This window comes from Thalassophryne amazonica, chromosome 10 (assembly GCF_902500255.1).
Source record: "Thalassophryne amazonica chromosome 10, fThaAma1.1, whole genome shotgun sequence".
In the NCBI taxonomy this organism is placed as follows: Eukaryota; Metazoa; Chordata; class Actinopteri; order Batrachoidiformes; family Batrachoididae; genus Thalassophryne; species Thalassophryne amazonica.
Window position 1 is genome coordinate 79087564 of NC_047112.1, and position 15102 is coordinate 79102665.

The 15102-nt window shown below is 41.2% G+C and overlaps 1 protein-coding gene across 3 annotated transcripts in view; it reads right to left on the reverse strand.

Annotated features, from left to right (window-relative positions):
* nlgn1 (neuroligin 1) overlaps positions 1 to 15102 on the reverse strand; it is a 991517-nt gene that overhangs the window by 18612 nt on the left and 957803 nt on the right. For all 3 annotated transcript variants that reach the window (XM_034180344.1, XM_034180342.1, XM_034180343.1), the window contains one exon: positions 14176 to 14336. In XM_034180344.1, coding sequence (XP_034036235.1) covers positions 14176 to 14336 — 161 coding nt within the window. The remainder of the gene's footprint in view (positions 1 to 14175; positions 14337 to 15102) is intronic.

Sequence of the window (15102 nt, forward strand, 5' to 3'; positions counted from 1 at the left end):
AGAGTTGATCAGGTTGTCAATTGTGGCCTGTGGAATGTTGGTCCACTCCTCTTCAATGGCTGTGCGAAGTTGCTGGATATTGGCAGGAACTGGTACACGCTGTCGTATACGCCAGTCCAGAGCATCCCAAACATGCTCAATGGGTGACATGTCCGGTGAGTATGCCGGCCATGCAAGAACTGGGACATTTTCAGCTTCCAAGAATTGTGTACAGATCCTTGCAACATGGGGCCGTGCATTATCCTGCTGCAGCATGAGGTGATGTTCTTGGATGTATGGCACAACAATGGGCCTCAGGATCTCGTCATGGTATCTCTGTGCATTCAAAATGCCATCAATAAAAGCACCTGTGTTCTTCGCCATAACAGACGCCTGCCCATACCATAACCCCACCGCCACCATGGGCCACTCGATCCACAACATTGACATCAGAAAACCGCTCACCCACATGACACCACACACGCTGTCTGCCATCTGCCCTGGACAGTGTGAACCGGGATTCATCCGTGAAGAGAACACCTCTCCAACGTGCCAAACGCCAGCGAATGTGAGCATGTGCCCACTCAAGTCGGTTACGACGACGAACTGGAGTCAGGTCGAGACCCCGATGAGGACGACGAGCATGCAAATGAGCTTCCCTGAGACGGTTTCTGACACTTTGTGCAGAAATTCTTTGGTTATGCAAACCGATTGTTTCAGCAGCTGTCCGAGTGGCTGGTCTCAGACGATCTTGGAGGTGAACATGCTGGATGTGGAGGTCCTGGGCTGGTGTGGTTACACGTGGTCTGCGGTTGTGAGGCTGGTTGGATGTACTGCCAAATTTTCTGAAACGCCTTTGGAGACGGCTTATGCCAATTGCACGCTCCCTCAAATCTTGCGACATCTGTGGCATTGTGCTGTGTGATAAAACTGCACCTTTCAGAGTGGCCTTTTATTGTGGGCAGTCTAAGGCACACCTGTGCACTAATCATGGTGTCTAATCAGCATCTTGATATGGCACACCTGTGAGGTGGGATGGATTATCTCAGCAAAGGAGAAGTGCTTACTATCACAGATTTAGACTGGTTTGTGAACAATATTTGAGGGAAATGGTGATATTGTGTATGTGGAAAAAGTTTTAGATCTTTGAGTTCATCTCATACAAAATGGGAGCAAAACCAAACGTGTTGCGTTTATATTTTTGTTGAGTGTATTTGTGCACACCATCGTCTGAAAGACAGAGTGTGCCCTGTGACAGCCCATTCCCTCTTGCGACAGGTGTTGGCCAAATTTCAGGTCACACACACGAACATCTATCACCGCTCGCTTGGCACTTAGAAAATGGGTGGCCATTCACGCTAATGGCATGAAAACAGTCAGCAGACGATCACTGTTGATCTGGTTGTGAAATTTGTCTAAGTGCCCCCATGACTGTGGAGTTGTAAAAAGCAACACACGTGGTGAATGTTATCGCATGTGTGTTGCACCCCTGCTCCCCCACACATGTGGCATGCAAAGGGGGAGCAATCTTGCATAAAATGCTTATAGGTAGGTACAGAACTGATCACTTGGGGGCCGGACGGCGAGGTCTGAGCACACACAACATGGGGATGTGCCTGTTAGCTGATCGCAACACACTGACAGCTGGATGACGGCTCAGTCCAAACATTAAAAACACAGAAACCACTGCCAGGACAGTTATATAAATAATTCTGACAATACTTACATACACAATTACATAACAAATAACAAAAATGAATGACCACATAACACAGAGTGACACATTGCTCTGGGCACTGAACGGACAACCATGTTTTGAATGACATGAACTTACAACATTCCTCCGTGAGGTGCATGTCTCCGCTTGCTGTCTTCATGTGGAAATACATAAAACACCTTTCGCCTTTGTGCCGGGCTGCAGCAGCCGCACAAAGCACCTTTTATATGATGGTGATGGTAGCACAGTGGTAAAGTTTCTGTCTGGCAATCAGAGCTTTTGTAAACTGCAGGTTCGAATCCCGTGGGTGGCATGGTTTTTCTTTTTTTTTTTTCCACAGCAGCTGTGCCATGTGGTTAAACATGCTCCAGCTGCTCGCAGCGTGTTCCCGCTGTGATGGTGTCGTGCATGAGCGTGCACAACACCATTGTGTGCATGAAACCATCATTTGCACAAAACCATCACGTGCACGAAACCATCACAATGACATAGTTCACACCTGCCCGTGGGCTCAATGTTTTCGTGGTTCGCTCATACGAGTTGTTCCGGCGTGATTCGCCCTGATTTGTACTTATTCATACTATGTGTGAAGGGGTCCTAACAAAGTATACCTCAAGTATAGTCTGTTAAGTCTATAACAGGGAAGTACACAAAAAGTAAACCAAAAGTATACAATTTATTTTTAGTTTATATATATATATATACACACACACACACACACACTGCCAGCAAAATTCAAAATTCAATGTACTTCATTTTGGTAAGGGTCAAGACGTGAATGATTAAATCTATTGTGAATTATTGCTGTAAGGCACTCCCTCATGTCTTCAGCCGCCACAAGCATCTATCTTTGAAAACACATTAAAAATCTTTTTCCTCAAAATAGACACACTCAGCCAAATTCATCAATCTGTGATCAAAATAAATTATAACTTATTGATCAACTCATATTTCATAAATGCTATGACTATGGAAACATACTAAAATAGTTGGTAATTGTTATGTGGGAGAATTTATATATTCATTCATTCAATAATCAAATGTACAAAATATACTTTTTCAGTTTTTTTGTTTTGCAAAATTTTGGCTACATTAGAGTTTATTTAATGCACCAGTATTTCCAATATTTCTAAAACCTGGCCCAGTCCAACCAGATCTCAGCACAAAAATAGTGACCCACATAACCCCATCCATTTTGACCCAACCATGCCCCTCTCTCATTGCTATAAAAAGGCAATTTTGTTTTTTTAGATCATTGAATGTCTACAATGTCATACAACCACACTGCTGCTCACTCAGTGATATTATGCATAATATTAGGCCTTATCAGGTCTTTTTCCAAATTCCTTCTAGGTTTTGTGTGACATTTGTGACATGACATGCCATTATGTACTATCACATTAATGTTTTGTACTATCATGTGAAGGATACATGAACAAAACTATCATTTAATGCCAATAAAATAATTGACATTAGGTGATGGAATTTTGTGACACACACACACACACACACACACACACACACACACACACACACACACACACACACACACACACCACACACACACACACACACACACACACACACACACACACACACACACACACACACACACACACACACAAATGGCATTTAATTTGCCACTCTCTTCTTTTTTGTAACCCTCTAAGGTCAATGATCCTATCTCCAACTCTGTTTTTTTGTCATGTTTCTATTGTGCCAGAAAGTCACAGAGTCTTCATTCAATCACTGTTGGAAACTAAAGATCATCACCTCAAGTTTCAATCCTGGTGTGAGACAAAGTTTGCCTCACAGCCAATCCTAGAGCCTGGAGAAAGTCACATGGGTTGGTCTCTCTCTCTCTCTGTCTCTGTCTCTCCTTCATTCAGAGCACTCCATCATTCTGTTCAAGAGTCAGACTCATTTACACTAAACCCTCATAAAAATTTAAAGAGATGGTCCTGTCATCCTGAAAACACATTTTACTTTTTTTTTTTTACTTTTACACATTATGATAGGCAACACATGGCAATTATAGAAAAGCATACTGTATATTGTATTTAAAACAAGGGAATTACTGAAAATATGGTAAAATCTAGAAAATGCCCCTGGTCCTCACAGGGTTAATAAATTAGATGAAGTTGAAAATCTACCTCTTCTATGCATTAAGTATATTATGGCTTTGTATGGATTTACATCCTTTCTGGGGTTTTGCATTTGAAATAGTATCCATTTCATTATAATTTCATTTCTTTCCCAGACCACTGGAACTCAGAGGGTTAAGTTCAACATTATATTCAGAGATAATATCACACACACACAAACACACAGAGCAGCCTTTTGCCTCTTTTTGCCAGTTTAGAATAACCAAAAATTAATGCCTCAAATGAGTTGAATTTAACATTTAAAATTCAGATTGAGCTTTGACTCATCCTCCTATCTAAATGAGGCTTATTTGTTGCTTACAAACCTCTGGCTTCAGCCATGTCTCACATGAACTCATTATATCTAAATCATGCGGTAACACCAGGTTATTGACCAGCAATGATATGGAAGACAATTAGGGAATAACCCTGTTGTGTCTGGTGATTTGTTCATGCTGGTTATGCGGTCGCAAATTGAGCTTTACCGGTGACCGTATAACAGTATGAATGTCCGCAAATCATCAGACACAAGGGGGTTCTAATTCAATTCCATCGTTTGCATGGTTTATTTTTCTGCAGGTAATACGGTCAGCGAGTCTTACAGTTGAGCTGAGGCAGCGTCACGCCATCAGCAGTCAGGGCACGGAGTAATCCATCAAATGTGAAAATCTGTCAAATCCATCAAATGTGAAATGGTAATTCTATATCAGAATCCACATCAATATTTTCGTATGATAGCTTCAATTCACCCATTTCGGCGGTAGCAGCGGTACATGACTTTCTCTCACTCTCAGTTAACAGCGCTAACAGAGAGCAGCGCACAGCCAGTGTTCTGTCAAATTGTGCATAAACTGACAGTTCCATGTCCTGACAATTTGCACATGCGTGTGCATGCATGCGGAGTGGTGCGGAGGACAGGAATGACATTCAACAGGAATCATATCTCATCAGCATACCGGTCAGGGCAAGGAGTAATACATCCAAATGTGACATGAATATTTTGCCACCATTACCCCGATATTATATGGTCTGAAATTTCACATGCTTAACCAATCAGATTTGCGTGGAAATTTTATTGGATTAGAATCATGAATGTACTTGCTGAGTTTGTCAGTGTGATTATTGTCACTGTTGGTTGGAAACCAAATATCTTGGTCTAAATCGCGTGTATCTTGTGGAACTGCACCCCCAGACAGACACATTATTTCTAGCAACCACTTTTCCTTGATCCCATGAAGTGAAGAAATCCAGTTGCTCCCCTGTTGTAATGACTGTTGTGGAGCTGTGTTCCTATAGTATTTCCCCATTTCACAACTCCATAACATAATTGCAAGGTTGCAGTATTCACAACAAACAGCTACGGAGACTGCTGAAAACAAAGTACTTGTGTTGTGTGGGCCGCTGAAGAGGAGGTACTGCTGGCCCACCACCACCAGAGCTTTGTGCACTGTTATAAGTGTTGTCATTGATATAACTGTGAAAAAATGTAAAAAATACATCTGTGTAATCAGGCATCCTGAAAAACACCTGACAATTTTGCATGCACATTAATGGTGGGAACTATAATGGGGTTAAAAAAGCATGCTGCTCTGGTGCAAAGAACAGACTCCACACACATCAATATCCAAAATCTGACAAAGTAAAATAAAATGAACAAAGCCTACTAGCTCCACTGATGACAACAAAATTCAAAAGGAAAAAAAAATAAACAGGGCACTCATCTACTTGTAGAATGATTTCCCAGATTAAATATGTAAAGTCCACACAAAGGACATAGTCATGCATGGATCATGTGCGATTGCCAGCCAGAGAATAATGTCCAGGTCCACTCTGTCTAAGACGTCATTATGCACAAATTGCTCATGATCAACAGCTGAAGAATAATGTCCAGGTGCACTTCATCAAAAAAAAAATCATCACGCACAGATGGCGCACGATTGCCACCCAGAGAACAATGTCCCAAGGCAGCTACGCCATCAGCGCCTCACCTAGTTCTCTCTCGATTCTGGCACATTAGATATAAACTCTATTATCTCTTGAAAATAACGTATTCTGACGTTTTCCAATGTACGAAATGCATCTACATGTTCAAGCAGACTGTAAAAAACAGCACCATCGGGATGTTTCTCCTTTTCCTAAAATGTATATCACATCCCAAGAAATGGCTAGAAACGTCGAGTAAGACGTTTTTCAGAAATGCACCTGCTAAGTCGTGCAGCAAGAGGGATAATTAGAAATGAAATACATCAAGGACCACTAATTATTACCGCATGTGGACTGACACTTACAAAAACAAATACTTTGATGTTGTGTTGCTAACCAAAATGTTAAATAACATGTCCTTGAAGGAAATTGGCTACCTGCATCCTCAGATGTTGTGGTTTAACAATAAGTGATTAATTCAGGTCCAGTGGCATGCATAGAGCTGCCCAACTCACAAGACTGCCTACAGAGTAACACTAATTGCTGCTCAATTCCAGGATTTCAAGCAATCTTATGCTAAATTTAGTCACAGCCGAAGAGCTAATGCAACACGTAAATGACGTACTGACATCTCTACTCCATAAGCATGGTAATATAGCTTAACAAATGACTGATTAGAAACAGCCAAAGTAAGAGAAGCTATATTGACATTTAATTTGGTGTTGTATAAACAAGAAGCCAAGAACCAGTCCCTGTCCAGGTCAACAAAAAATTCTGCACTTGGTGATTTTATGACCTACATAGTAGGGCCATGTGTACCCAGCAGATGCCTTGAGACCGGTGTAGGTTGTGTGAACATTTTTTATGCCGCGCTTAATTAATGGAATCTCCTTCAGACAAGATGTGAAATTTGGACTTGTTCAAACTATGACCAAATTAAGATGCAAACCAGATCACTCTTGCTATGGTGATTGTTCCCACCCTGGAACTACCCATGTGATATGTTTTGTTCGTTTTAGGAAAGAAGCAAATGCTCAGTCTGATGTATGAACAGATCCTCTTAACCCGTGTAACCCAATCCTGGTTCTGCACCAACACATTTTATTTTTGACCCTGATCAGCTCAGTCAGAAGTATCCAGCCAGTCAACAGATGCTTGTGATCACCGAGTGGCAACAATCCACAATCTGATCAAGGGTAAGGTGCCACCATTAACTGACGTCATAAACTGAACAGATGAAAAGCTCTTCAACGTCAGCCAACTGACAGCCAAGAAGAAAATCACCATCATGGACTTCCAGTATGCTGATAACACCAGCATGTCGTCCTTTACAGAAGAAGGTCTTCAGAAAATCCTTGAAAGCTTTTAGAAAGCCTATATGAAACTTGGTCCTCACATCAACCTGAAGAAGAGACTGGTCCTGTATCAGCCTCCATTCAATATGGTCAATCCAGTGCTTCCTTCTGTGAAACTGTGTAGGCAGGTCCTGGAGAACATGACCCAGTTTCTATAACTGGGCAGCCATGTGTCAAATGTCAACATCAATGATGAGCGCCAACACCGGCTCAAGTGTGTAGGAACTGCCTTCGGCCAGCTTTGCATCCATGATTTCTAGAGCAGAGACCTTCGACACAAGACAAAAAAAAACCTTGTTTACAAAGCTGGTGTCATGCCAACCTTGCTGTATGGAACTGAGACCTGGACCACCTACTTGCACAACCTGAAGACACTCAAACAATTACACCAACGCTGTCTGAGAAGTATCCACCGTATCAGTTGAGAAGACTACCATACCAACATCAGTATCTTAGCTGAAACCAAGTTCCAGAGTATAGAGCGTGTCATCATCAAGAACCAGATTTGTGGGTATGTCATGTCATTACAATGGATAACAGCTGACTTCCATAAGCAGATCTTCTACTCCCAGCTGGGCAAAGGGAAACAGTCCAGAGGAGGGCAGAAGAACTGTGACAAGGACCTACTACAGCACAACCTCAATAACGTCTCCAATGACTGGAAGACCTGAGAAGAACAAGTGAAGGAACGATCCAGCTGGTAAGCAATGATCCATATGAGAGTGAAATTCTTTGGAAAAAATGCAGATAAACAACACAGTGGAGAAGAGGAGAAGGAGGAAGGCAATAGAGCAAGATCCTGACAGGCAGACGTTTCTTCCAGCAACAACATGCAGCGTCTTTCAGAAAAAGTGTGCATCAAGATTGGGCGCATTCAGTCACCTCTGCATTCACCATCCTGTCCATGAATCCATCAAGAGACAATCTTCCTTGCCATGAGTGATTACCATAACTGACAGACTGGCAACACACATCTGATTTGCTTTTTTATGTCAATATAAAGCAGGGAGAAATAAAACAAAATAAAAAAAGTATAGCACTATGGGTCTCGAGTGTCAGGATTGGGAAACACTGCTCTTGATGTTGTCATCTTACACTTTTTTGGAAAGGCAGTTTGTAATAAATTGAATTAAGTTTGCACATGAACACAATTTTCCTGAAAAAAGTATATCTGGGTAAAGATGCCATTCAACCACCATTTCCATAAACCATCTGCTTCAGTTGCTGTTATGTCAAAATAATATTTTGATAAATCTCTTTTTACAATTATGCTACTTTTTTATATAAATAGAAATTAAAAATAATAATACTGTAAATACAGGTTAGCAATGCCAACCACTTATACTGAAGATAAAACACAACACAGGCTACAGAGTACTTTGGGCATTGGGTGTTATGCTAAATAGCACATGTTCCACTTAATCTGAGCAGAACAAATCCAGCAATGTGAGCTATGGAGGTCCATTCAGACCCATTGAGCGCCCCATTGTCTGAGAACGGCATATGGAGCCAGCCAGACCTCATCAGTAACACACTTAACTATTTAAATTGGTAGCATAAATCTCCCAGGTACCTAGCATTCCATGTCAATTTTGGGTTATGTATGTGGATCATTAGTGTCCTTCCATCCCCCTGAGGGCCACTGGGCAGTGCAGAGAAAAAGCCAATGTCCCCAATTACACTCTTGAAAAACAATTACCACCAATACTACAGTGTAAAAGACAAAGTGAGGCAGAGGATGGGGGATTGGGACGGGGATTTTAATTTTATCTTGTCAAGAAATCACTCTTCAGGCATTAATTGAGAATGTATTTAAAGACATGTAAAGCGTGCACTGAATTGAACTGAAGAATTGCAAAGTGGTATCCATAAAACTTAAATTCATGACTGGTTTTATGGAAGAAATGCAATGAAAACAAAAGGGCACACATCTGAGTGCTTTCTTATGCCAAATCCAAGAATGTCTGCAAAAAAAACATAAAAAAATATATACGAGGTCTGTCCAAAAAGTATCGGACCTTTTTATTTTTTGCAAAAACCACATGGATTTGAATCACGTGTGATTGCATCAGCCAAGCTTGAACCTTCGTGTGCATGCGTGAGTTTTTTCACGCCTGTCGGTTGCGTCATTCGCCTGTGAGCAGGCTTTGTGTGAGCAGTGGTCCACCCCTCTCGTCGGATTTTTATTGAGAATAAATGTCTGAATGATTTGGAGCTTTGCTGCATCCAATTTTTCCAGAAACTGTGAGAGACCTCCAGCTGGACGCCATTCGGAAAATTTAGATGGCTTTCAACAATGATTTTATGGGGATTACACAGATTAAGGAGTGCTCCAGCCGGTTTAAAGACCACACACAGCGTCTGAGAGCGCGCCACGCTCCGAGCGCCGATCGACAGGCTGAAACCCCGCTGAAACAACCAGATCATTTCCAACGTGAAGGCTTTGTTGATCCGGGACGTCGTCTGAAAAAGGCAGAAGGCGTGGACATCAGCACTTTTTCGGCGCATTCTACTGTTACAGGAGTTTTTTTTCATGGAAAGAGAAGCGGAGGATTGCGCCACCATGCTGCTCATGGCGCGGGACAAAACCACCTCAGTGTTGGTCTCACAGGACGGCTTTCAGGTGGCTTTCAGACGGCTTCCGGTGCTTTTCAGTCATGTGAGTATCCGAGAAATTGTGCATGAGCTGGACATGCCCCAACATGTCCTGTGAGGCTTCATCACGGCATTGCTTTGTGCCATGCGGCTCCGCAGCGACGCCCGGAATTCCTCCACACGTCTGTCTCAGTGTGCCGAAAAAGTGCTGATGTCCACGTCTTCCGCAATTCCTGTGCTAGTCAGAAGACATACCGGATCAAGACAGTGTCCAGTTTAGAAATGAACGGCACATTCCACTGTTACAGGAGTTTTTTAATGGAAAGAGGAGCGGAGGAATTCCGCACGTCCCGGCAGATCAGCATGGCGCAAAGCAACGCCGTGATGAAGCCTCACAGGACATGTTGGGGCATGTCCTGCACAATTTCTTGGATACTCACACGACTGTAAAACAACCAGAAGCCATCTGAAAGCATATAGTTATGCATATAGTTTGTTTTGCCACCTGGTTATCTTTTATTTCTTCCTTCAGTCATGATTAGTTTCCATTCTAGTTTTGTTTTTATTCTGATGAGTCACTTTTCAGTTCATATGTTCATGCTTTGTTATTTCCTGGTCATAGTTGTATTCTGTTCTCAATTTCTCAGTTTTTGCCTCATCTAGTTTGATTGTCCCTGCAGCAGCTCTTGTGTCTTCGTCTCTCACTGTAACTCTTTCTGCTCTGTGTTTTCATTCATTCCCGCTTTTGCATATGCTCAGGTGTCTTTGTCTCTTTCATCACTCCACTCTGTGTTTTCCTCACTATCTTGCACTATGCACAATCTTTGTCTTCCCCGGTTACGCCCCCTTCAAGAGACTTCCACACACCTGCACCTCATCACACTCTAATTTGTCTGCTCCTTATTTAAGCCCTGACAGTTTCACAGCTCAGTGCTTGATTGTTGATATAGTTCACTTTCTCGCCTCTTGTTCACGTCCTGTTTGCACTTCAGTCTTTTTTGACCTTGCTTTGTACTCCGGCCTTCACCTCGCCATTACCCTGAACTCAGCCTGTTTCTTGACTCTGCCTTTGTTTTGCCTGTTTTATTCCTCAACACCATGTGAATGAACTCTGCCTGGTTTATGGACCACGTCTCAGCCTGCACTATGTCTTGCTACCTCTGCCTATGTCTGACTTCCTGTGTACTGAACCTATTGCCTGTTTAACAGATACAGCCTTATATCCATCTAAACCTACCATGCCTGAGAGTCTGCATTGGTCTCCTAATAGTTCCTGTGTCAAGACACCACTCGTCCTGACACCTAATGCTTACAAGGAAGATTTTAAATGTTATTGTTTTTTAAAACCTCTGTGTCCACAGGTACAGTATCTTCATGATTTTACCATACTCCCATTTTAAAGATCCATTTTATTTAAAGTATAATGTCCATTAACTGCATTTCAAAATGTCCACAACAATCTCAGGTTTCAGAATATGCATCAGATATTTATCAAGAACACTGTGTACACAAATGTTTTGGCTCTAAATCTATAAAAATGAAATACATTTTTAGAATATTTAGCTTATTTACCACACAAAATTTCTATAATAAATGAAGGAATTTCTATGTCAATGTAAACAAATGTAAAAAAAAAAAAAAAGCTATATTCCAGCTAGATGTTTTCTCTCTTCCAACTCGACGTTTAGAGCCACTGCCTTATGGAGGAGACAGGAGCAGATCATAAATACACCTGCTTTGACTGGTTTGGGGACACCTGGTTTGAAGGTGAGGCTGAGAGATGCAGCAGGCAGAGAAGGATGCTTTAAAATATTTTCTCAGGCATTTGTTGACAAACTGGAGAGCCTCTGCCCATCTTTACTCCTGAAAGAATCAGTCTTTTATGGAGACTGCTTTTGTACCAAATCGTAATTATAATAACCTGCTGCAGTCACCTGTTTGAAATGAAAAGTAATCAAGTTCAATATATGCCCTGAGGCCCATTGTTGCAGGTGCTTGTCTCCAGATTCTGTGGCATGAAGTGAATGAGAAAGTCTAGGACTCCCAGGTGGAGGGACATCAGTCTGAGGCAGTTTACTTTCCTGGTGTACATTTTCAGCTGGGTGGTATGAGACAACGCAGTTTGTCTTGTGAAAGTAAATACTATACTGGAGAGCCTCTGCCCATCTTTACTCTGAAAAGAGTCAGCCTTTTATGGAGACTGTTTTTGTACCAAATCATAATTACAATCACCTGTTTGAAATAAAAAGGAATCAAGTCCTATATAGGCCCTGAGACCCATTGTTGCACGTGCTTATCTCCAAATTCTATAATCCCAATTCCAATGAAGTTGGGATCTTGTGTAAAATGTAAATAAAAACAGAATACAATGATTTGCAAATCTTCTTCAACCTATATTCAATTGAATACACCACAAAGACAAGATATTTAATGTTCAAACTGATAAACTTTATTGTTTTTGTGCAAATATTTGCTCATTTTGAAATGGATGCCTGCAACACATTTCAAAAAATGTTGGGACAGGGCAACAAAAGACTGGGAAAGTTGATAAATGCCCAAAGAACACCTAATTGTAAACAGGTGAGTGTCATGATTGGGTATAAAAGGAGTATCCCCTAAAGGCTCAGCCGTTCACAAGCAAAGATGGGGCGAGGATCACCAATTTGTGAACAACTGTGTGAAAAAAAATAGTCCAACCATTTAAGAACAATGTTTCTCAACATTCAATTGCAAGGAATTTAGGGATTCCATCATCTACAGTCCATAATATAATCAGAAGATTCAGAGAATCTGGAGAACTTTGTACACATAAGCGGCAAGGTCGAAAACCAACATTGGATGCCCGTGACCTTCGATCCCTCAGGCGCCACTGCATTAAAAACCGACATCATTGTGTAAAGAATCTTACCGCGTGGGCTCAGGAACACTTCAGAAAACCATTGTCAGTTAACACAGTTCAATGCTACATCTACAAGTGCAAGTTAAAACTCTACCATACAAAAAGCCATGCATCAACAACATCCAGAAACGCTGCCACCTTCTCTGGGCCTGAGCTCATTTGAAATGGACAGACGCAAAGTGGAAAAGTGTGCTGTGGTCTGATGAGTCCACATTTCACTTTGTTTTTGGAAATCATGGACGTCATGTCTACCAAACAAAAGAGGAAAAAGACCATCCAGATTGTTACCAGCGCTAAATTCAAAAGCCAGCATCTTGGATGGTATGGGGGTGTGTTAGTGCCCATGGCATGGGCAACTTACACATCTGTGATGGCACCATCAATGCTGACAGGTACATCCGGGTTTTGGAGCAACACATGCTGCCATCCAAGCCCACAATCCAACATTTTTTGGAACATATTGCAGGCCTGATATGCAAGAACAGATGTATACTAACAAATGAAGTGAAGTTGACTACACAATACATGAAATAACTTGGGTTCATACTGTCTGCAATGAAATAGAAGTCAACATAAATGTAAATCACTGCAGATTTTTTTTGTTTGTTTCATATGGTCTATTTTTTTCAGATTTTTTGTTGCTAACATTTTTCTGTACTGTTCCTTTAATTCTGATTTTAGTTGTTATTGCAACCCAGTTTCACGGTAAGTCCTGATTCAGCAGCACAAAACATACATTAATCTATTGGTTTGTGATATTGTGATGAAAAGCGCATCATTTTTGTCACGGCAGCACACATTCATTCTAATACATTCCATGATTGCTGCATGAAATTAAAAGTGAAGCTGGGGGGGGGGGGGGTTATGGTTGGGGTTGGGGGAAGGAGTAGGGTTAGGTTATGGTTAAGCTTAGGGTTGGGAGTAGGAGTAGGGTTAGTAATAGTGATTTAAAACAAACCTTGTCACGAAAATTTGAATCATTTTGTGACGAGAGCACGAAACAAGAATGTGAGACTGGGCTGGTAATTCATGTCTACTTGAATTTCAGGGCAATTATTTGTCTTTTTTCTTGCATTGATACATTCTTGTGCATTTTGGAATGTTTCTTGAAGTATTTCAGCATTTTTGTTCATTTTATGTTCATGAACTTTGTCCTTTTCCACTTATCTCCCACACAGCAGCACCTTCTTTAGTTTTCTCACCTGCACCCAATTACATTGATTCACCTCATAGTATCTAGCTTCTGAGTTATCACTCCCTCTGTGCTTCAACGTTCTCATTGCTCAGACCTAACCCCTCCTGCTATTTCTGATTTTTGCATGTCCTGCATTTTTTTTGGATTCTGGACGGACATTTCTTATTTGTAGACTGGAAATAAATTGATTTCTTTAAAGTCACGTTCTGTGTGCTTGAGTTCTGTATTGTGGAGTTCATTTTTTGCCAACATTATGACACAAATTATCAGTGCATTTTAACTTTGGTAAATATTTACTTCACTGCCTGTGGAGAAAATGCATTCAGTGGTTTTGACCCTTTGGTTCCATAGATGTAGTGTTGTTATACCCTGTCTTGGCAAAGTTGGTCCAGTAGGTCATGACAACTGCACTGAGCATCACATCATTCTTGGAAAAGTTGCAGGGAAACAGCTCTGTTGGTCCAATCATCGGCAGGCCAAACACATATGGGATCTCATCTCCATGTGCTGCATCTGCCCATGGTGGCACCTAATGAGCAAATCAGAATTATTACTTCTATGTGTCAGACATAAGCCATTACCAAGTATTATGTGCCACAGTAGATACACTGAAAAAAGAGCATGTTTGAACCAACTTAAAAAAGTGTTACAATTTGTAAAAACCTCAATGAATTAAGTTGTTTGAACTTAGGTTTGAAAGTTAAATCAACTCTAACTTACAAACTTAAGTTCAAACAACTTAATTCATTCAGGTTCTTACAAATTCTAACACTTTAAGTTGGTTCAAATATTCTCTTTTTTCAGTGTACTGTGACAACACTGGCAGAGAAATCAGATAAGTAGAGAAATGGAATATGTTTCAAACGCCAAAGAGAAAATTAGACAAGTCTGTTATATTGTCTATACTTTGTATGGCCCTTTATTCTGTGACTTACAGAAAGTTTGGGGATAATGAGATGATGATGTACAGGGATAGCTTTGAAACAAAAATGTAAAAGACTGTATCATGAAGGCATATGGCTTGCTATGTTTTGAAACCAAGAAAGAAAGGTAGAAGATCACACTACTTTTTTTTGTCTGATTTACAACTATACGAGGTCTATTAGAAAAGTATCCGACCTTATTATTTTTTTCAAAAGCCATATGGATTTGATTCATATGTTTTTACGTCAGCCAAGCTTGAACCCTTGTGTGCATGTGTGAGTTTTTCCACGCCTGTCGGTTGCGTCATTCGCCTGTGAGCACGCCTTGTGGGAGGAGTGGTCCACCCCTCTCATCGTCGTTTCATTGCGAGG